This window comes from Bombus flavifrons, chromosome 12 (assembly GCF_040668555.2).
Source record: "Bombus flavifrons isolate JBK064 chromosome 12, iyBomFlav1_principal, whole genome shotgun sequence".
In the NCBI taxonomy this organism is placed as follows: Eukaryota; Metazoa; Arthropoda; class Insecta; order Hymenoptera; family Apidae; genus Bombus; species Bombus flavifrons.
Window position 1 is genome coordinate 9,425,077 of NC_138453.1, and position 22,397 is coordinate 9,447,473.

General features: G+C 43.5%; 3 protein-coding genes across 6 annotated transcripts; 2 read left to right on the forward strand and 1 right to left on the reverse strand.

Moving 5' to 3' along the window:
- Window positions 1–1,001: 1,001 nt before the first annotated feature.
- LOC138185380 (ras-related protein M-Ras) lies at window positions 1,002–6,672 on the reverse strand. Of its 2 annotated transcripts, XM_069124253.1 has the most exons (5): window positions 6,490–6,672; window positions 5,897–6,218; window positions 5,710–5,830; window positions 5,453–5,627; window positions 1,002–5,348 (listed from the first exon to the last, which is right to left on the reverse strand). In XM_069124253.1, the coding sequence occupies exons 2-5, from the start codon at window positions 6,084–6,086 to the stop codon at window positions 5,259–5,261; spliced, it is 576 nt and encodes a 191-aa protein (XP_068980354.1). In that variant the 5' UTR covers window positions 6,087–6,218; window positions 6,490–6,672; the 3' UTR covers window positions 1,002–5,258. The 2 variants fall into 2 exon arrangements, with proteins under 2 accessions (XP_068980354.1, XP_068980353.1); XM_069124252.1 differs by having other exon boundaries at window positions 5,453–5,769.
- Window positions 6,673–6,881: 209 nt separating this feature from the next.
- LOC138185379 (116 kDa U5 small nuclear ribonucleoprotein component) lies at window positions 6,882–11,491 on the forward strand. Its single transcript, XM_069124251.1, has 8 exons — window positions 6,882–7,165; window positions 7,422–7,696; window positions 7,752–8,023; window positions 8,095–8,783; window positions 8,857–9,086; window positions 9,167–9,885; window positions 10,304–10,584; window positions 10,910–11,491. Exons 2-8 carry the CDS (start codon window positions 7,451–7,453, stop codon window positions 11,413–11,415), a joined length of 2,943 nt encoding a protein of 980 aa, XP_068980352.1. The 5' UTR covers window positions 6,882–7,165; window positions 7,422–7,450; the 3' UTR covers window positions 11,416–11,491.
- A 787-nt stretch (window positions 11,492–12,278) lies between these two features.
- On the forward strand, window positions 12,279–21,549 carry LOC138185436 (polycomb group protein Psc). 3 transcript variants are annotated; one of them, XM_069124397.1, is made up of 4 exons: window positions 12,279–12,711; window positions 18,185–18,325; window positions 18,782–19,383; window positions 19,607–21,549. In XM_069124397.1, exons 1-4 carry the CDS (start codon window positions 12,696–12,698, stop codon window positions 21,377–21,379), a joined length of 2,532 nt encoding a protein of 843 aa, XP_068980498.1. In that variant the 5' UTR covers window positions 12,279–12,695; the 3' UTR covers window positions 21,380–21,549. The 3 variants fall into 3 exon arrangements, with proteins under 3 accessions (XP_068980498.1, XP_068980499.1, XP_068980500.1); XM_069124398.1 differs by lacking the exon at window positions 12,279–12,711 and adding an exon at window positions 13,682–16,334; XM_069124399.1 differs by lacking the exon at window positions 12,279–12,711 and adding an exon at window positions 17,134–17,157.
- Window positions 21,550–22,397: the final 848 nt, after the last annotated feature.

Below are 22,397 nucleotides of genomic sequence, written 5' to 3' on the forward strand. Positions count from 1 at the left end.
AATGAAAAATTTAATAGGAAAGGATACTGAATTATAAAGAGTTCAGGAAAATGCATCTCCGATCGATCGTCAATAGATAATTTTTTATTTTTATCCGGTATTTTCATCTAAATATGTGAAAACCAACGACTGCGCTATATTATAAGACAACCCGCTACGTTATAATCGTTAAAGTAGCAAACGAAGTTAAACTTTGTTAAAATCTCCAACGATAGTCCACGAATAGATGTTCTAATACATATCGATGTAGCAATGGATGGTCTTATCAACAGCGACATGTATCAAACTAGTATAACGAAACACGAATAGTTAGCACACTTCGGGATGCTCCGATTCACGTTAATGAAGTTACTATGTTATTTTACAAATTTTCGTATTTGACGATACGCTTCTAGCGAACGCATACAAAATTAACGAACGAGGTGGCCGCGTAAACGAAACTAACGCGTCAATTATGAATACAGACGCGATATCAAAGGAATCCTCGAGCGTAAATTATTCTATACGATAACTCATGGTCGCACGATGCGAATATACGCAATATCATGGTGAACGAAATAACTGTACGCAGTCGGGAAATTATCATCGACGCATAAAAGTTAACGCGCGGATTGAAACGACGTAATCGGCGTTAATTAAAGCGATCCAACGGCGGTGAGTGTTTTTGAAAGCGCTTAATAGGAGAAGACGACATCGCGTCGCGTCGTTTCGAAAGCAAATCTCGAGATTTCCGTTGTACTACGCGGGAACAATTCGAAGCATTAAGTCCTCTTAAATCGTAGAAAATGGCGTGAGTTTCGGATAATTCCATGGTAGGGCCAATTTCAAGCAAAATCGTCGCGTCTGTCCGCGTAATTAAACTTCTTCCTTTCGGTGCTCCACTCTTCCCACAATAAATCCATTTCATCGACGAAGGTGAATTGCTTTTTCATTCGTTCGATCTTAACGAACGTTTATCCCTATTGATTTCAGGTCATAAAATTGATAGGCCAGACGATTCCTTTTTATTGATTTTTCCTTTTTTTTTTTTTCGTAAACGCGTGTCCATAATTTATTATCAATTGTATACTCCATACAGTGACCCGCACAAGTAGTGACACGCACGATTAACACACACGCATTCTCATCCATACGTTCGTTCAACAAAGAAAATACACATACGCCCACGCTCTGTATACGTATACACATACAGAGAATACACGTATATCACATGTACGCGTATGTAGCATACATACATATTTTTCTTTTTACATATATAATTGTATTTGTGTCGACATCGCTCGTATATAACTATCGTTAAGGAGGAATACTCATTCTTTATTTTTTGTTCAAAATATATATATATTTTTTTTTCTTTTTTTTTTTCGTCGCTATCTAAGGACAAGAACGGCGGAAACGATCGTACTTCATCTTAAACCTATAACTCTCTTATTACGTGTAGTTCATTGTTTCCTGTGTGCCATTATACGGTACTTCCTTTTTCTTTTTTCCATTAAAAAAATTAATAATAAGTAGCTATGCTGACGTGCGGTATTTGAATGTAGTGACTAGCAAACACTGGGAGGAAACGAGAACGAAGTCAGGGACTTTTCCAAATTTTCCTCCGTTCGTTTGTATAACAGTAATTTAATTAAACGATATCGTTGGTTGTTTCCTTCTGTAAAGAACATTCGCCTGTGTTTCTCTTTTCGATGCATCTCTCAATTTTGCCAACGATGAAAATTCAAAATTTTCGTCTTTTCCATTGACAGACGAAAGAAAAACGTCGTTCCAACTGACTTCGATGGCTCGCACAACCACAGCATTCGCTACGTCTTGCGATTTCTCCACCTCAGTATCACAATGATTCAACGTATTGACTACTTCATAATTAATCCTCTTGACTCTTCCCTTTTTAAATGACCTAAAGGTTAGCACGCTAACGTCACGAGTTTTGCGTTTACAGATTTCCCTTCTTCAACGTTGCACGATATTCGCTGCATGTTATAATTCAATTTGATATACGACATCGTGCTTGTTTTTAATTGTCGTACACGTTGCATACGAAACAATAGGAGAGTTTCTATTTTCATCTGCTCAATCACGATCCTCTTTCATGGACGGCGATAAAAAACGTAGCGCTTTTCAGATTATTACAACATGCGAGGAACGCTAAATCCTGAGTCTAAAAAATGTTCATAATATGCACGTATTTATACAGTTTTCTTCCTTCGTTTCGTTTGTTTCCTTTTTCAGCTGCGAAATAACAACGACAATCGCTGTTTGAATCTTTCAATATAGAATCTGATTCTTAACGTATAAATATTTTTATTCGCGTAATCTAATATAATCCATTGATAGAAACAGCGTTTACGGAACGAAATAATAATTTTATATCAGCTAAAAACCAGCGAGGCATCGAACCATCGCGTTCGATTAATTTTAATTGTATCTACACGATGTTCCTCTGTAATGACTGTTTTGTGACGTAGAAATTTCCAATCGATCGACCGAGATGGATGGTCCACGTTTATTCGCGATGTAACTACTAAATCTACTACCAAATGAACGGGCTTTAAACGAAGCGGTGATTCGTTTCACCTTGTGGGAGAAATGCACATGTATAACCCGTATTATATCACGCGAACAATACGTCCGCGCAATAAAGAAATCAATTCGGTTGCCCACACGTTCGGTGAATTTCGTGAATGCATAATAGTAACGTACGATCGCTTACAATTTGCAAATTTTATGCAGAACGATACGATTCGCGGTTATATTTCATACCGAAACTGTAACGAAATCATAAGTTTAGAGTGTCGTATAAACGTTTCGGTAAAATTTGTACAATCGTTTACTCGTGCAGTGCAGTTTTTAACTACGCATTGAGCTTTCTCCGAATCTAAGAGAATAGATTAGCTAAAATAACGCTCTTAATTTATGAACCTCTCATTGGCAAACGAAAGTATCGATAGAGCAAAATACATACGTTGCTTCTCAGTTCTTTTTAATTTTCTCTAATACTTCGTTGCACTTTGAAGAACGACACCTATGTAAAATTTTCTTTAACGAAGAATACTATCAGATCTATTCTGATCCGACGTTCGACTGGTCATAAAATACAACAACCATCTCTTTTGTATCGTTAGAGAATGTCGAAGTGGATTTTCTACATTACGGCAACTACCCCACATTCCTTCGTTAACCTTCATCGTTTATAATACAAATTATTCTTATCTCAAGGCAAATATGTTTCACTGTTAGAATTAATCGGTGGCGCCAAGATATTTGTGCACATCTTGTGCGTACGTATCGTAATATATTACTGCTGAGTTTCACACCGTTCCTACGTATAGGAGAAGCACTTTGTGCGTACACCAAAATATAATACTAGAATCGAATTTCGATAAGTAAAACGAATATTACATTTTCGAGGGTTGTGTCGCAATCATAAAGACAATCGAAGCAGAATACTTCGTTAAAGTTTCTTAAAGAACGTCTAAAGCAATTAAACCGCCTTTTCGTTTTGTGTTTCCACAGCGCCATGTACACTACAAACAACGCGTACTTATCTTTAACATATAGCGAAGAATTAAATATTCATTGTGCTACATTACGAATATATTTTATTTTGCGAGCCGTGAACTGAACCTTTCAACAAATAAAAAAAACAAAAACAAAAATTAACATTGCTAATGAATACTTATCGTTATCGTACACCAACGGAAGATAATCAAACGAGAAAGTTTCATTCACGTTATAACGTCCTCGTTGATAATCTTATCATTAACGAATACCGTACGAGTACCGTATCGAGTACGTAGAAGATGTAAGACGAATATTATGCACGATATAGACTGCAACGTTCGAGTCTGTATAAGCACGAAAAATAATTCACTGTTTGGTATTTGCATTCACATGTAACATTAAATTTCACTTACACACGCAATTGGAGCGCTTCTTAAATGTACGCATTCCTTTTTCACATTTAAATACTAAAGTAGGCCATGGCATTATTTTCTTAAATATATGTAAGAAGGTCTGACATAGTCAAAGTTCACGTATTGCACTTGATAGAGTGACAAACGTTCGAAACTAAATTAATCGATAGAAAAAAAGAAATTATCGCGACATTAGACAAGTTTTGCTTGCATTACAAAAGCAATATGTATATTGCTCATTGTATATCTTTCTTTTTAATAATACACTATGTTTTTCAACTTCAATTAGCTAAACACAATACTTCGCGTTGTATATATTTACTTGAATACTCAAACACGATAAATATTTTATATCAGACCTCTATAAATATCAAAGCCAATAATCTAATAGCGAAGGCAATACTGCCTTACGTTGAATATTTCATTCTTGATTCAGAATATTTATTAGATATTCATTAGGTTCCAAATACCTAATGGTATATTTACTGAAGAAAGAGAAACTTATTGTTAAAGAATTCATTTTTCCGAATATTATTTACATTGCTACAAAAAGACAATGACTGAAAATATACTAAAAATCTGTACGTGAATTCAATGAAACAAATATAATAAGAAAGATTCGAGCAAACAATAAACTGTCGAAAAATACATACATCATCATACACGTAAATAAAAGATCATTTAACTTAAATAAATAAATAAACACGCTTGAAGCTATAATTTCTTTTACTGCTGTCTAAAATAGGAGCTGAGTCAATATATGAAACTATTATAGTCATTTCATGACATGATCTTATTACGTGAAGAAGTAAAAAGATTTCTATAGAATTATGCATTGTGCAATAAAAAACGCTCAATTCCATAGTGTTTTGTCAATGGTAAAAAATTGATGTATACACGCGTACTGAGACGTGGTCTCATATTATCGTAATGATGAACAGTCGATAACTCCGACAAATTTTTTCGGTCTTTTAAGTCTTAAACTGATACTGAATTGATTTTTTAAAAAATCTAATTGCGTCTCCGAGACATATAGTATCGTTTTTTTTTTCTTTTTCGATCGATGCATCTCTTATCCTTACTATTTTGTACACTTATGTTACAAAGGTGGGATCGATGCTTATTAATACTATAAACTCATACGTGAATCGGCGAAAAAAGAAAAATGTACGAATCACATGTACCTATATACGATGGAGGACAGAAGACCCATTTTTTCGTCTTTTTTTTTTGTTTTTTGGCAGGTGGGTTTCACTTTTTATGGCAAAAAGTGACCCTTTAAAAAGGTAATTCGTAATCATTACGCAGCCCCAATACTCACTCAATATTTTTAGGGCTTTATAAAAGATTACATTTTCCTGAACGTCTTCGTTTCCTCCGATTCTTTTCCAACTCAGCTGGAGGTTGATTTCTGATGATACGAACAACCTAGAAGAAAATTATTCAAATCCCTTAGCTACTTTCACCCATGTGCAACTATATATACAATAATCTTCCTGCTCCTTCTTTTATCTATTTTTATGGTCCCCTACCTCATGGAATGCTGCATCTACATTTAATGGTGGGTCTTTGGCAGAAGTTTCGATATAAGGTATATTCAAGCGGTGAGCCAACTCCCTTCCCTGTTCCTCTGTAACTTTTCTCAAATGTACCAAATCGACCTTATTGGCTACCAGAAGCATAGGGTATACGTCTCTGTCCTTTACCCTAAGTATTTGGGTATAAAAATTCATGATATTCTCATAAGATTGTTTATCAGTCACAGAGTATACTAATAGAAACCCATCACCCTTGCGCATGTATTGTTCTCGCATGGCACTGAATTCTTCTTGACCAGCTGTATCTAACACTGTTAGGTACAAATAAACTTTTGTACACACAAGAATGCATTGTAGACCTAATGCGACACACTAAGCATAACACAAAAATAGCAGATAGCAGAATTAAATGCGACAAAGCAACTGAATTTGACTTACCATCTAGGATGCACCATTGTTTGTCTACCTCTGTATGTTGAATGTAGCTATCCTCGATGGTAGGATCATAGTCAGTGACAAATAATTTTTGAAAGAATTGTATGGTGAGTGCACTCTTTCCAACACCTCCATCACCAACCACGACCAATTTGAAGGTCATAAGGTTGTCATTATTAGGGGGTCGTGTCATACCGCCTCTTGTTCTCCCGCCCCCTCCCCCGCTGCCCTGCCTTCTTCTGCCTATCCTGTCAACTCTTCTAATGTATTCTTAGCAGTGCGTCTGCTCGTGAATTGTCAAGTCTCACTCTCCAACTAGAGTACCCTGAAACGGTTAACTTACATCGAACCGACGAAATTCACAACGTGTTGCTTCTTAATATTCAACAGCTTTTGTTGTAATAGTTTTGTTTACATGAACATAAGAACTAAGAAAGCTATCCTAGAGAGGTCGCGATGTAACGGGTGTGTCAATTATACTTAATAGGACAAAATTAGATGAGAAGTTCCCAGGGTTTGATTAGGAGTTTACAGATTGTACTATGACAGTTGAATTGTCGCAATGTAGTCTATATTTGAATGAAATAAGTACACACCTTACATGATCTGCCACTCCTGTTTCACGTTCTCCCAGCTGTCAGTCTGCGTTACTGTGCGCAACATTCGTTTCAATGTGGAAAGTATGTTTGTGTAAGCTTTAACGTAGTAGCGTATACAATAGGTCTTGTATACTTTTATGACCATGCGCGGAAACATAACTACCCTAGCGGCATATTCTGCAATTATCACACCTATTACATTGGTGCCAACAATCTTTGACCCAAAATAATACAGAAATGGAAATGTAACTTTCAATTAAAACCTGCTCTTATTTGTAAATGAGAAATTCTTAAGACTTCGCTTAGTCGATTTGAGAATATTCATTTAATATGTCGCAGGATATTGAATATACACTTTAAAAAGAGTGAAAGGTACATTTCATTATATTGGCAAGCCACTTTATACTCCCTCGTAGTCTACTTCGTTCTACTTCGTACAAATTTATATGAAATATGTATATACGATAAAACACGAATAATACACGTGTAATTTATACGAAACAATTAGTGAACTTTTATATTGATACCGCTGATCTAATAATTAAAGATCGCTAAAACACCCATATGTGTTTTATTTCATAACGTTACTTATATGATGTATGTTTATCAAGTGTAACCAGCCGTAACGTTGGTTAGCCATTTCCGTGCTCCTAGTCAAATAATATTAATTTTGGTAAGCATACCGTATTAGTACTTACCGTTTGTAAATATTAAGGCAAGTTTAACAAAATTTGTTAACGATTATTATAGTTTTTAACATCATTACAATCTATCATTTTTTGTCATTGATTTTAAGGTTATGTTCGAATTAACCGCCTGTAAACAATCATGAGTAACGTAATTTCAACGAAAAATATGGCAAAAAATAAATCTTATGTCATATAAAAATGATCAATGATATTTAAAATGTGTAATTTTTATATTTGCAGTTATTATTTAATTAAAAAAGAGAATAACCATGGATGCAGATCTATACGATGAATTTGGCAATTATATTGGTCCCGATTTGGCTTCTGATAGCGAAGATGAAAATGAATATGGAAATGCTGGAGACGATGCAGAAGATAGAGAACGCTCCGATGAGGAAATGGAAGAAGACAGAGATGAAGTTAGAGAGCAATCGGAGCAAGGAAATTCCATGGCAGTTGTATTGCACGAAGATAAAAGATATTATCCAAGTGCTTTAGAAGTTTATGGGCCAGAGGTAAATTGAACAATTAATTGATAATTAATATATATTTGATTAAAATACGTTATAGGTAGAGACATTGGTACAAGAAGAAGATGCACAACCATTAGATAAACCACTGATAGCACCAACACGAAAACCAAAGTTTCAAATAAAACAACAGCAACTACCAGAGACAACGTATAGCATAGAATTTTTAGCAGATATGATGGATGCGCCTCACCTTATACGTAATGTTGTTCTACTTGGTCACCTACATCACGGCAAAACTACTTTAGTCGATTGTCTAGTGAGACAGACCCACCCCTATCTTCACAGCGTAACAGACGAAAAACCTTTAAGGTACTCATAAATACTCCTAATAACCGCCGTTCAAAGTTAAACAAAAAAGTACATAATATTTATGTTCTTAGATATACCGACACATTATTCACCGAGCAACAGCGAGGAGTATCAACGAAAGCAACACCCGTGACGTTGTTACTGCAAGACGTAAAATCAAAGTCCTACCTTTTGAATATATTCGATACTCCGGGTCACGTAAATTTTTCTGACGAGGCGACAGCGGCGATACGTTTATCCGATGGAGCGGTGCTGATCGTCGACGCCGCCGAAGGCGTCATGTTGAACACAGAACGTTTACTAAAACACGCGCTTCAGGAAAAACTTGCGTTAACAGTTTGTATAAATAAGATAGACCGACTGATCCTCGAATTAAAATTGCCACCCTTAGACGCGTACTATAAATTAAGACATATCATCGAAGAAATTAATGGTCTGATAGCGCTCTATTCGGATTCTGAAAATCCATCTTTCGTGTCACCTGCTATCGGAAACGTGTGCTTTGCGAGCTCGGAGTACAATGTCTGTTTCACCCTGAAATCTTTCGCGGCGCTTTACGCTAAGATCCATCCCACGCTTAACGCCAATGAATTTGCGAAACGACTATGGGGAGACATATACTTTAACTCGAAAACACGGAAATTTACGAAAAAACCGCCACACAATACCGCACAGCGCAGCTTTATCGAATTCATTCTCGAGCCATTGTACAAGATCTTCGCGCAAGTTGTCGGTGATGTTGACACAACTTTACCCGATGGTTAGTCAATATTTCTAAATTAAACTAGTAGATTTCGTTCACCGTGAAATAATATTGCAACTTAATTCCACAGTACTGGACGAATTAGGCATAAGACTAACATCAGAAGAGATGAAAATGAATATTAGACCTCTGTTGAGATTGGTATGCACGCGTTTCTTGGGAGACATGTGCGGATTAGTCGATATGTGTGTAGCCCACGTTCCTAGTCCTCAGTCACACGCACCAGTCAAAGTTCAACATGTGTACACAGGCTCTATGGATTCGTCTCTCGCGCAGGATATGATCAATTGCGATCCTGACGTTAGTACTTGCGAAATATTTACACTACGAGTATTTCGTGTCCTACCACATAGATTTTAACACGGAAACGATATTTACAGGGCAGGCTAATGATTCACAGCACAAAAATGTATCCTACCGAGGACTGTACTCTATTCGTGGTCCTCGGAAGGGTAATGTCAGGTACACTCGAGGCAGGACAACGTGTCCGCGTATTAGGTGAAGCATACTCGCGTACCGACGAAGAAGATTCTCGCGTTCTAACCGTGGGAAGGTTGTGGATCAGCGAGGCACGCTACTCGATCGAGCTGAACAGAGTTCCCGCGGGCAACTGGGTACTTATCGAAGGTATAGACAGGCCGATCGTAAAAACGAGCACCATTACCGATCTCAATAATTCAGACGACTTACATATCTTCCGACCATTGAAGTTTAATACCCAGAGCGTGATCAAAATCGCGGTCGAACCTGTCAATCCATCAGAGTTACCAAAAATGTTAGACGGCCTGAGGAAAGTGAATAAAAGTTATCCATTGTTGGGCACGCGAGTCGAGGAAAGCGGCGAACACGTGGTCCTAGGTACCGGTGAATTGTACTTGGACTGCGCGATGCACGACCTGCGTCGTATGTATTCGGAAATCGATATAAAAGTAGCAGACCCGGTCGTTGCTTTCGCGGAGACGGTAGTAGAAACGAGTTCTCTCAAGTGTTTCGCCGAGACACCCAATAAACGGAACAAGTTGACGATGATCGCCGAACCACTCGAGAGAGGCCTGGCCGAAGACATCGAGGCGGAACACGTTAAAATCACGTGGAACAAGTAAGTAGAAAAATTCCGTATCTCGCCAGTAGGTCGTGGATTTTTACGCATCTATAGAAAGTTAACAAATGCAAAAATACACGGAATGCGCATAGTGCGCAAAAATGTATAAAATATCCAAAATACGGTACTCCTTACAACGTATTTAGTGGGTGAAATTAAATTTTCGCTTAGGTTCTGTTTCTTTAGTTGTGTTTATAAAAGTATAAATTCACACAAATATCCGCAGCCTATTTGTCGATATAGAAAATAGAATAGTACGTTAATGCAGGCTTCACAGATATATAGCTTCATTAGAGAGGGTCGATCGACCCTGATAGGGAGTAAAAACACGATTCGTACACGCAAGTCTGGGTTCTTCGGTATCGAGCCACGAAAGTTCCAAAAATCTCAAAACAAAATGTACTCGTCTTTGCAGAAAACGTCTAGGAGAATTTTTCCAGACGAAGTACGACTGGGATTTATTGGCGGCGCGAAGCATATGGGCGTTTGGTCCAGACGCCACGGGCCCTAATATTCTGGTCGACGACACTTTGCCATCAGAAGTAGACAAGACGCTATTGAACAGCGCCCGTGACGCCATCATTCAGGGTTTCCAGTGGGGTACGCGAGAAGGTCCCCTCTGCGAAGAACCGATTAGAAACGTGAAGTTCAAAATCCTGGACGCCGTGATTGCTCAAGAACCTCTTCATCGAGGAGGTATGTATTGTATTGTGTATTTGTTATCTCAGGGACTGCGTTCGATACGGCACTGGAGTAAGAAGAGTACTGCAGTTTCGTTTTTTATTTCTCAATATTTTGTTTCTCGAGGTATATTAAAATATTTGAAATCGAGCGTGATTCTTACCTTTTAAGCAAAGTTTGAAAGCGCTCAGAATGCATATACCGTATTACTATTATGAATTAATTATTATTAATCAATCAATAATATTTTTCTCCGACACCGCTTGACTCCGTGAAATGACGAAAAATAATTTCCACCCTTTTCTTATTGCGAACAACATTAATTTGTTTGGTTTTACAGGTGGTCAGATAATTCCGACGGCCAGAAGGGTAGCCTACTCTGCCTTCCTTATGGCAACGCCCAGATTGATGGAACCCTACTTGTTCGTCGAAGTTCAAGCGCCTGCGGATTGCGTGTCAGCAGTTTATACCGTGCTGGCTAAAAGAAGGGGCCACGTGACTCAAGACGCTCCCGTTCCAGGAAGTCCCTTGTATACCATCAAAGCATTCATCCCGGCAATCGATAGTTTCGGATTCGAGACTGACCTGCGAACCCATACGCAAGGTCAGGCGTTCTGCCTGTCCGTATTCCATCATTGGCAGATCGTACCTGGCGATCCATTAGATAAAAGCATCACCATTCGACCACTGGAGCCACAGCCAGCTACGCACTTAGCTAGAGAGTTTATGTTGAAGACAAGGAGGCGAAAGGGACTTTCGGAAGACGTGTCTATCAACAAATTCTTCGACGATCCTATGTTACTGGAATTAGCCCGACAGGACGTTTTATTGAATTACCCGTTATAAAATATAACCGTAAAGCAATTTCCTGTATAATTTTACTACGACAAGTTATCATTAAAGAATTAATTTTATACGAAAACCGCGTGTCTATCGATTTGTCACTTTCACCTGATTCCATTTCCATATCCCAATGCTCTATTGGCAAAAACGTAAAACTTCCTTAAAAAAACGATTCAAAATTCTTAAATTGCTGTAAACTCGTGAAAAATTAGACGCGTTTCCTGTATCGTAATGCCGTTACGAAGTACGAACTATCTGCAATATAAAATAAAGAACGTCCGATCTAATTATACGGCTATAAATAAGAGTATACTGTTAAAATATGTATATAGAACACATTCGAGGCCGTATTCGAAAGTAGATCGCAACATATGGACAAAGCTTTACTGTCCACCTACTTTCTTCAGAAATAGATCCACCGAACATCAAACTACGACTCCTTTTAACGTCTAAAACAAAATCCATGTATCATTCTAAAGAGTATTCGCCATCAAATCGATTAACTCGTTTATCCGATCTTGGGAATATTCTTCGAATATCCAATACGTTTTCCCATCTGCTATTAAAACACTCAAATGTACTATTGGTATCGACGTTCGATAAACGATTCGATTCTACTCATAGATATAGACAGAGTATCGTAATTAACAAATGCAAAACGAAGATTACAACGGAAAATTTTGAATCCCTTAACCTACAACGTCGAGTTAGACTCGCGGTTCACTGACTTCGACCCAAACACGAAGAACACGTGCGAGAAAGGTGATACGTCCTTCGAGCCAAACATAAACAACAAGAGTATAAAACGTACGTTCTTCGAGCTACACGCGACAAACACTTTTTTCTCTTGGCCGCATTCGGAACTTAAATTGTAGGGCAGGAGGTTAAATATCATATAAATAGGTGTAGCTAGCTGATCCGTTGTGACAGCATTCGATACGTAGTTTAGTCTTTAGACACGCGATTCACGTGACTTTCCGAGTAATCAGTGATTTTCCAGTGAAAATTATCGTATTAACCTTCGAAATACGAATCGCGAATTACGTACGTAAGAAAGTACAACAGTAGGTTCAATTCGAACCTACATGTTCGGTATATACATTCAAATTTGCACAATTTTCTCTCACAAGTATCTTCGTTACACGGACAAAGAAGAACAAAGCATATATCGCCGCTTGCCATTGATTGCGGTGTAAGTGAAAAACTGTCAATTTTAGTGGAGACGCTGTTTTGAAAGAAACACAGGCCACAAAGAAATCGTCGTGTGTTATTGGAACAACATCATGAAACCGATCGTAGGTAAGATATGTCACTATAATAACTAAATAAAATAATAACTGAGAATGAGTCAGTGTTGTTGCAAAACTTGCAAACTGACAAAGCTAGGAATACAACGTACACCTTCTATTCGATAAAAGGAAGTTTGAAATTTGTTGAATAGTCTCGCTATCAATGCCGAGCAAGTAAAAGCTAAAACTGCAAGTTACACGTTGAATCGTGCTAAGCCTGCTGCGTCGAAAATGACTCAACCATCGGATCGCGAAAGTTAGGTTACGATCGCAGCGGATACGTGTTATCTAACGAATGGTCGTTACGACGAACGAAATATGCGAAGAAATGCGTGCACTCGTAGGAATCTATATAGTATGTATATTGAGTTCATCGGAACGTTTATTGTCAGGACACACATCCGCTGTAATCATAACCGCTTAGCCGTTTAAGCTTCGCGAAATAGTCCCGGCGTGCAGCATATCGTCCCATTTCATACGTTGACGAGACTGTCTCGCTTCTTAAGCGCTTATCGTTTACTCGTGAAATATCGAAGCCGTCCGTTTCTCCTCTCCAAAAATATCGCTATTTTCCGACGAAATTTCGTAAGAGAAAATCTAAAGCTAAAGAAATTAGCGAAAAAGCTAAAACAATCAATGTACGTCGGAGATTCGAGACGGAAAATACAAGTGAGAGGCAGGCAGCGCGCGCAGTTTGCAGGCGGAGCCGCAACTGCGCACAATCGTATGGGTGGTCAAAGTGGACGGAGCCTGGCGCCATTTTACCAACTATAACCATGCCCATTCGTCCGCCCATCAGCGTCGATCGACCAGAGAGTCGTGCTGCTTCGATGGACGTAAAACCGGGTTCGCCCGACGACTGTCTCTTTTCAAGGCGATGTCGTTATGAAGCGGTCTACCGCGTCGCCGCCGATCGATCAGTCGACTTCTCGTACTTCTCTCTCTTTCTCCCCCTCTGCTCTGTACTCGCGCTGGTGTACACGCATAACCGCGCTTCTTTTCGCTCGACTTTCGCGCTAAAATCGTACTTTCGAATAAAAAATCGTCGACGCTCTTACCGAAAAACGAGAGCTACGAACCTCGAGCGTCTAACCACGTCCCGTATGGCGCTACGATTTTCCATGGTTACGTCGTGTCGTGGACTAAATTCTCTCTTCGAGACGTCGAGCCCGCATCGCCGAAATCGACACCGAAGCCCTTTCACGACGCTTCGTTGAGAAGAAAATTAAAGTCGGGTTCTATCCAAGTCGGATAGACGCGAGCAACTTCTAGGAAGATCGTGCGAGAAAACGCGCGACGATGGGAGAATCGGTAATGAAAAGAATCGGAGAAACGCGCGAAAAGTACGCGGCGCGGCCAATCAGGAACATCTCGTTGGTTATTCGTTCTATAAATAGCGCAACAATTTAAATTTACAATAGCGTACGATCTGCCGGCGGGCGACACGCTGTTGGTGCGCAAGATATTTCTCGAATACGGTTCGGTGATTTTCGTAGCGCGTTATCGGCAGACGGTGAGCCTGTATGCGTAGTTATCGTAACTAGAATAACGCCTTTACGATCGCGCAGCCACGTTTGCCTCGTTTGCCAATCACGACTGCCTCGTTTCTTTGACACACAGGTCGAAGTTACGAAACCGGAGGCCTCGACGAATCGCTGATCGAACGCGTTTAATAAGCAGCTTCGTTACCGGTGTCCCATATTTATTAGCACGCAGTACCACCGTCACGTCCGTACGTATTTGTCGTACGCAGATTCATCGCTGTAGATACCTGCGATGTTTCACAGGAAACGGATGGCGATCCGTGACTGTTGGAAAGCGGCTTTTTACGTCGAATGTACCGTGATCGTAACATATTAAAGGCATCTGGTAATTAGAGCGACATGGAAAGGGACATCGTACGGTCCATGGAGTTCCTCGCGCCGATTACACGCGCGTACCTATACTTCGATCGCGTTCCTTTCCGATTCGAAAACGCGCTGGTTTCGGTTTATTCGAGCGTCCTAATCTCCGGTGAAGCATCCACCGCTACTTCGTAGCGGACGAAGAAAGCGTCGTTTTCGCGAACAACGGATGCAAGGGGCAAAGAAGATACGTCGGGTACGAGCCGTTGCTTTCGCGCGTCGGTGTACAAAAACGGGACGATCTACGGTCGATCTAGCTTCGAATCGATCAGTTGGTTCTTTAGCAGCTTACAAGCGGACGCTGGACGATAGAACGGTTTCGCCTGGACTGCGATCGATCGACGAATCGGTCGATGAATTCATCGACGAATCCGACGATCGAGGGATGCGAAAGGTGAAAACGTAAGCGGAGTACTGAGAGGAGGAGAAGGGGTGTTGAACAAGAAGAGGAAAGGTCGGAACGACCGAAAAGGACGAAGTCGGAAAAGGAAACCGGCTGGTTCGTCGACGCTCGCCGACGCTCGGCGTCGCTCGTGCGGCTCCGTCGCAGCGAGGCGGGGTTTAGGCGGGGTCGATACGAACAGTGCCCGTGTCTTCCCGTCGTTTCCGTGCAGCGTCGTTCTAATCGCACCGTATCGAAAAGTGGCAGCGGCTACCGCCGCAGTTCGGCGCCACCGCTGCACACACTCTCTCGTTGGCCTCTACCGCCGCCTCCGCCGCCACCGCCGCCACCGGATCCCCGATATCATCGTGCATCGTCGCACTCGTTCGAGAGTCGGCCGAGTGCACCGAATCGAGTCGTGGCCAGAGAGAGCGGTTACGTTACGTCGAGTCGCGAGACAAGACCCCGTGAGTCCTCGTGGAGGAGGAGGGCAGCGCGGAGGGGAAGATCGAGCGACAGAGACGGAGAAAAAGGCCACGAAGAGGGGAGAGCGAGAGCGAGAGAAAGAAGGAACGTCACGGGCAAGAGCGCGCGCGCGCGCCTGTCGACCCACCGGTCGATCGACAACCACGTCGTCGACGGGACAATCGCGGCAACGACGACGGCCACGACGTGGATCGAGGAAGAAAGCCGTGCACGAGGATAACAAAGGCGCGATCGAGTTTCGTTTTCTGTTCCCTCGTTCGGCGAGTAGGGCCGACGGAAACACGTAGGAAGAACGATCGAGGAAAGAAGAAAAACGTAGGAAAGGAGGAGCAAGGGGAGAGAGATAGACGGAGGAGAGCGAGTGGAGGAGCGAAAGAGAGGGAAGTAGAGCGTAGAAGGAAGGAAGGAAAGGAGGAAGGAAGGAAGGAAGGAAGGAAGGAAGGAAGGAAGGAAGGAAGGAAGGAAGTAAAGAAGGAAGGAAGGGGAAGGAAAAAGAGAGAATCGGGTCGAAATCGTCGGACATGTGCGCGGCGCTGTGCTCGCAGGCAGCAGGGACGTGATGGTACGTAGCTCGCGGCGTGCAAGTTATCAGGATTGCTCGCGGTCACGGGTTCGTGACGACCATGGTGAGGAGTGCGACGGCGTGAGCGACGACAACGAGCGCGCTATCGCGAGAGAGAGCCTCGGGGCGCCGCACGCCGACGGACGGAGCGGCGTTGCCACCTCTCTTCGCCCGCTGCACCGCGAGAAGCGATACGGCAACCAAGAACACCGTCGTTGCCACGTCCGCTGCTACGTTCCGCTGCCAGCCGGGACGGCAGCTCGCTGCTGGCCACGGCGACCATCTCTCTCGCTACGCTGGTAAGCACCTACACGTAAGCCTCTGTATACCGCCCTGCGAAACGTATGGTAGTCGCGTGAATCGACCAACAAGCCCGTACTACGCTCGGTACTCGCGATCCTCCGCCGAAGATAGGACACCGCCGCTGCTCGCCGCGATGCCGATGCTCTACCCGCGAGATCCTGTTGCCTGGAATAGCTACCGTGCTCTCTCGGACCGGTATACGTCGACGTTCCAGCAAAAACGCTCGAACCACCGATGTTACCGTGGCAACGCTCCTATCGACGACGGCTTACCCTCGCGATTCTCCATCGCCGCTCTTTCTATTATATCTCTCCTCCCGTTTACTCTTTACCGTCTCGCCGTCCAATTTACTTTCTTCCTTCGATCGTATCAACCGTGGCCTCGTGACGATTCGTCGCGAGCATGCGAGACGTGATCGGCATCGCGCGGACGTTTCCAAGTCCAAGAACGAAGATCGCGATTCTCTGGAGAATCGCGTCGATCCGTAACAACGGCGATCAACGAATTAGGTGGTCTCTCTCTCTCTCTCTCTCTGCTCGCTTGGCGCCAGACCTTTCTCAAGTTCGAACGCAGAAGCCCTTCTACTCGTCCTTCCTCTCTCTTTCTCTCTCTCTCTCTTTCTCTCTCTCTCTCTCTCTTTGCCCCTCGCTTGCACGTTCTCTCTCTCTCTTTCTTCTTTCCCCCTTTCCTCCAAGTTCTTCATTACTCTTGCCATTCCTCGTAAACCAACCTCTTTTCTGTCGTGTTCCCGGCCTTGACGGATCATTCGCAGAGCGAAATTGCACGAACGCGGAGCCGTCGACTATGTCGTCGACGCAGGTGGTCGAGCCTTTCCTCCTTTCTTCGAGTTCGTTAGCCATGCGCAGTGACACTTGGCCTCTGTTATTGTCGCGCGGGAGATCTGTACGCGGGAGCTCTAAAAACCTAGTTTTTCCAAGCCGACGTATCGCGTGACTAAGCTGGTTTCACTGTCAAGTATACCTTTCACGCGAGGATCTCGTTGCTCGTCGCGCGATACTTCGACAAACGCGTTTCCCGTTCGTTGCCTACGAAATCTTGCTAAATCTCCCGCCATCGTACGGCTACGAAACTTGATAGGAAGCCGCTTCCTCGTTAGCCATCAGTTAACGGCCGTTCGCGAAAAGCTGTTACAGCAGCGCCGTAGCGCTGGCGCGCGCGCGAACCGTTCGCGAGAGCACAGCACGCGCGAAATCAGATTCGTTCGCGCGATACCGACTAAATCTCGTCTCACGCATGTTCGTCGTGAACGAGACCGTACGTGGTAACCATCTGGTCGAAAATATTATCGAATATCGTTGCACAGATAGACACGGATAGGAGAAAGGGAAGAGAAACCATCCCCTTTAAGAGATAGACCTTAAAGCCCCGGCGTAACTCGTTTCTCCCCCCTTGCATTTCACGAGATATTTCATTATTCTAAATATATCGACGGTACGCACGAGTCTCGCGTAAATGGAAATCGCTGCTTCGAACGTATCTTAACGCGATTACGTGCGTGTTTCCCCCCTCGGGCTAGTGCGCGCGGCTACCTGCATTTCGGAATCCTCCGACCGTTATTAGAACGCGCATCGATATCGCGCACGTCGCTATATTAACGCGTAACGTTACGCGATTTAATTTTAGATAAGCCGGAGATCGGCGATCACCGATTCGACTCGCTGTCGCGTACGACGAATCGCGACAATGCGTGGAAATTTTTTACGCAGGCGTGAATTATGATTCCGTGCGACGTGCACGGCGACGACAGCAAGCTGCGCAGTTAATTTAAAAAAAGCATCTAATCGTTGCTCTTTGGTCCCGTGGATTAACAATCCGAATGGCACAGCTGTTTCAGAATCGACTAACGACATGGAGGCAAAGGAGAGGGAGAAGCCGCTGGTTAAAGACTTGAACGAACATATCGTGTGTCCTCTCTGCAGAGGCTACCTCATAGACGCAACGACCCTCGTGGAATGTCTACATTCTTGTTAGTATTTCTTTCAATTCTGTGTTCCGTAGTAACGCTCGTCCCGTCTCGTTATTCGTCGCCGGTCATCGCACGATTTTCGCTCATCTGACTCGCGTTTCATCGGCTCGTTAACATTAATTTGCATGAGAAAAAAGCTGTAACGTAGCAAAGTCGTCGATGAATATCGTTCGGTGACGACGCGAAATAACGACGCGTGTACCGTGCCGTACCTCCAACTCTACTTCGCGTGCGTGAAATAGTCCATCCGCTTCGTCCGCCCCTCTGGCAGGGTGGCTAAATTCGAGAAGGGTGACTAACCGCTGCCGCTCTTCGTTCCGCGCGTTCTAATATTCTCCCGACGAATAGAGATTTTTCGAACGTAAAGATTCCGCGTTCGCGATGGAACGAGCGTAATTAAACATCGGGAAGAACACGCTTGGAATATAAAATAGGTACGAGTCGAACGATGCTCAGTTTGCAGAGGTTGCATCGTCAGACGGTTGAGCAGTGGTGCCAGAGCGTGTCCCGTGTGCAATGTCGCAACGTCTCCGCCGCTCTTGCCGGACGTAAAGCTACAACGACTGGTGTATCTCGTAGTACCCGGCCTCTTCCGGTCCGAGCTCGAACGAAGGCGTCATTTCCGGCTGGTCAATCCGCAATGCCCACCTTTAGCCCTTCCATTGGGTGCTCTAGACTTAACCTTGGACGATTTCGTCAGCCTGAGCTTGTGCGAGCTCGACGAACCGGAAGAGGAGGCGGTCGCTCGCGAGCCGGAGAACCGTGTCGGGTCACGACACCGAGCGAACAATACCGATCAAACGAAACACGAGGACCCGATCAAGGTTCGAAGCACGCGGTATCTCAAGTGTCCGGCAGGAGTGACGGTTCGTCATCTGGTGCGACTGTTGATGCTGAAGAGAGGATGGGAGGAAGCGAATTCTTACGGGGCGATCGTCAACAAAATCGAGATTCTCTGCGAGAAGAGCGACGAGAACCGCCGCAGTAGCACGAAAACAATGGTACTGGACCAATCGTGGACTCTACTGGACCTCGCCTGCATATTCGGCTGGAAAAGAGTGAGTTTCTTCCCCTATCATTTACCCCTTCTGCCCTGTTATTTAGCGAGCCCATAATTTACTTTCCTTTCGCATCGTGTTCGTCGGTAACTCATGGTCGTACGATAGAGGTCGATCGTATACCTCGCGATAGTCATAATCATTTCCTATTGCGTCAGTCGTATTTAGAATTCTCGTGATGCTGCAAGATACCATAGGGGAAGCGATAATTTTGACGTTGCAGGAAGCACCCATGAAGCTGTTTTATCGCATTACGCGCAGGGAGGCTATTATTCCTCAATCGAGCGACAGTTCCTTCAACGACGAAACGACCGAGGATACCGCGACCATGGAAAATATTCAGAGGCCGCCGACACCACCGCCGAGCCCCAAGCCACCGCAGGAGTGCGAAGTCGAGGCTCATAGGATTTTAGAAAGCAGCAACGTACCCCCTCGATCCTTGAAGACCAATTTGGAACGCGACAAGGAACCGAAGGCGAAGAAACCAAGGTGCAAAGTGACTCCGGTTATGAGGACTCCTAATCTCGTACCGATACAAAACAATCACGCACCTGAGAGTTCCAAGACCAAAGACCTGACGAAGCTGGAACACCACAAGCACAAGAAACGACGAAACAAACGAGTGATCGCTGAGATCACCACCACGCCGCGGGAGGATCTACTGAAACTGAAGGTTCGGTTGACCCCGTGTCCACCGAGAATCACGTCGAGCAGCGCGACCGGCCAGGCAAAAGAGAAATTGCTGCAGATGAGAGCCGTTAGACGAGAAAAGATCAAAGCCACGACGATAAGTCAGCAACGATCGACAGGCGCGTTGGTGGCTCCAGGGGAAGGTGCAGTTACGAAAGAGAACCTCGGAGAGACAGAGGAGACCATCGAAGAAATTATAGACAGCATACCCGACGAGGTCGTTCGAATCGCACAAAATATAACTACTCCTCCGACGGAGGATACTTCCGCCTCGGTCGATAAGGTGGACCAGAGAAGCATACCGCAGAGTTGTAGACCATCGTCGAAGAAGGAAGAAACTTTGCCGGAAATCGTGAAAAGAGTGGAACAGGTTGAACCAGAACGTCCGAAGAAGGACGAGGAGATTCTTCGAAGATTGGGTCTGGTAGCCGTGAACGAAGCCAGCGACAATTTCCGGGATAAAGCGAAGCAACGCGTGCAAAACAACGGGGAGAAGATCGATAACTTGAACAGAGAGAAACTCGAGAAACAATTGCGCGAAAGTAAAGCGAATCGTGTGAGAAGCTTGTTGGCTGAGAAACAGATGCGCGACGCGTTGAAAACAATGTCGAAGACGAAAGAGGAACAACATCCTGCGCCCATTCAGGTCAGCGCCCCTCCGAAAAAGAAAGGTCCGCCACCACTAGCGCCACTGCGCGTCGCCAAGCCTTCCGGTTTTGCCACGTCGAGCGCCATTTTAGAACCGAACAATTCCAAATACGAGATCCCACTGGATCTAAGCAGCGGTGGAGCGGTTCACAATAACGTTCTCGATCTGTCTGCGAATTTATCGGTCGGTAATTATTCCTCTTCCTCTTCCTCTTCGTCGTCCTCTTCACCTTCGTCCTCTTTGTCGTCGTCGTCGTCGTCGTCCTCGTCATCCTGTTCCCTGTCCTTGTTAAAACCAAGGCCATCGCGACCATCGATCCCTACAGGAAACTTACTAAGAGGAAAAGCGAAAGACTTGGAGCAACGACGAGGTCAAGACTCCAATCTAGTGACACTTTCCGACGCGGCTGTGTCCCTGTTAAGCGGCTGCATCACCGACGAGAATTCGATCGATCCTTTGGTACTCAGCTCTGCCAACCTCGCCAGCAAAGTCGCTTTGCGAATACCGCAACCTCATCAAAGAATCTCCGGTTTCGGAATGAAAATCAAACCAAACTTGAGTATCAGGCACATTCCTAATCCTCAGGCTGTGGTCGCGTCGCAATACAGGAATCAAAGAGTCAGTTACTTCAATTCTGCCTCGCAACAGCCACCGTAATTCTTTCTCCGCTAACAGTACCAGCTATCCTCCTGTGTATCCTCCATTCTTTTCACCACTTCCTACGGTAATAGCCAACAATCTGGTCGGTGTCTCTGACTTGTTTCGAACTTTAATGCGTTAAAAATCGATACCAAGAATGAGCAAACTATCGCGAAAAAGAGTGTCGCAAGTACAATTTTTTATTTCGCTTCGTCGTTCTTATTTTTATGGACTCGTCCCTTGCAGCTGAAGCGATAAAGTTGTCGACGAGAAGCCTCCTTTCCGATGATTTTCGAACAAAGATCGACGTTTTAAACGATTTTTCTCTTTACGTATAACCAGCCGCTGGCTTTAGTTTTCAGATTAGGTTGGGTTAATATTAATCCGGTCGCGAGGCGACCAGCCAGAGTTTCACTGCTTAATCGCTTTAAAGAGTAACTGAATAAATTCGTTGAATGTCAATAAAGTGAAGCAACGAAATGTTCACCGCCCTTACGTTGCATCCGAGTGTCTGACTCAGAATCCGGAAAATTATACGAATAATCGACCGCGAGGTGAACGTATCCTATAATTATGTGTTTTCTCATTCAGCGTCATTGTCTGGTCACAGCTTGCACAGTTTTTACTTTCTCAGCTTTTACTTTAGTTTTACTTCCACTTTGAACGTATCGTGAAACTCAAATGGAAGTTAGAGGTTTAGGCTTAGATCCGACCCTAGTGTCATCGAATCGGCCAATAAAAACGTTCTTCAGGATTTTCGCGAGATCAAAGTTAGATTTAGGTTTAGTTCTCGGGTAAAGTTCAAATTACTTGTACTAGCCTGCGTCGTTATTTTTTGTGATATCTGATATCATTTAAACAGCTGCTTAAGATCAGAGATGCTGACCAAATCGTTCGATATTACCACTTCCTGTTATTAGATTTAGAAGACGCTCCTACGGAAATAAAATTCCTACGTGACCAATCCAAAGGCTGTACGTTACCATATATTTTCCCCCGCTTCCTATAATGTTTCGTAAAACGTGATGAGTTTCGT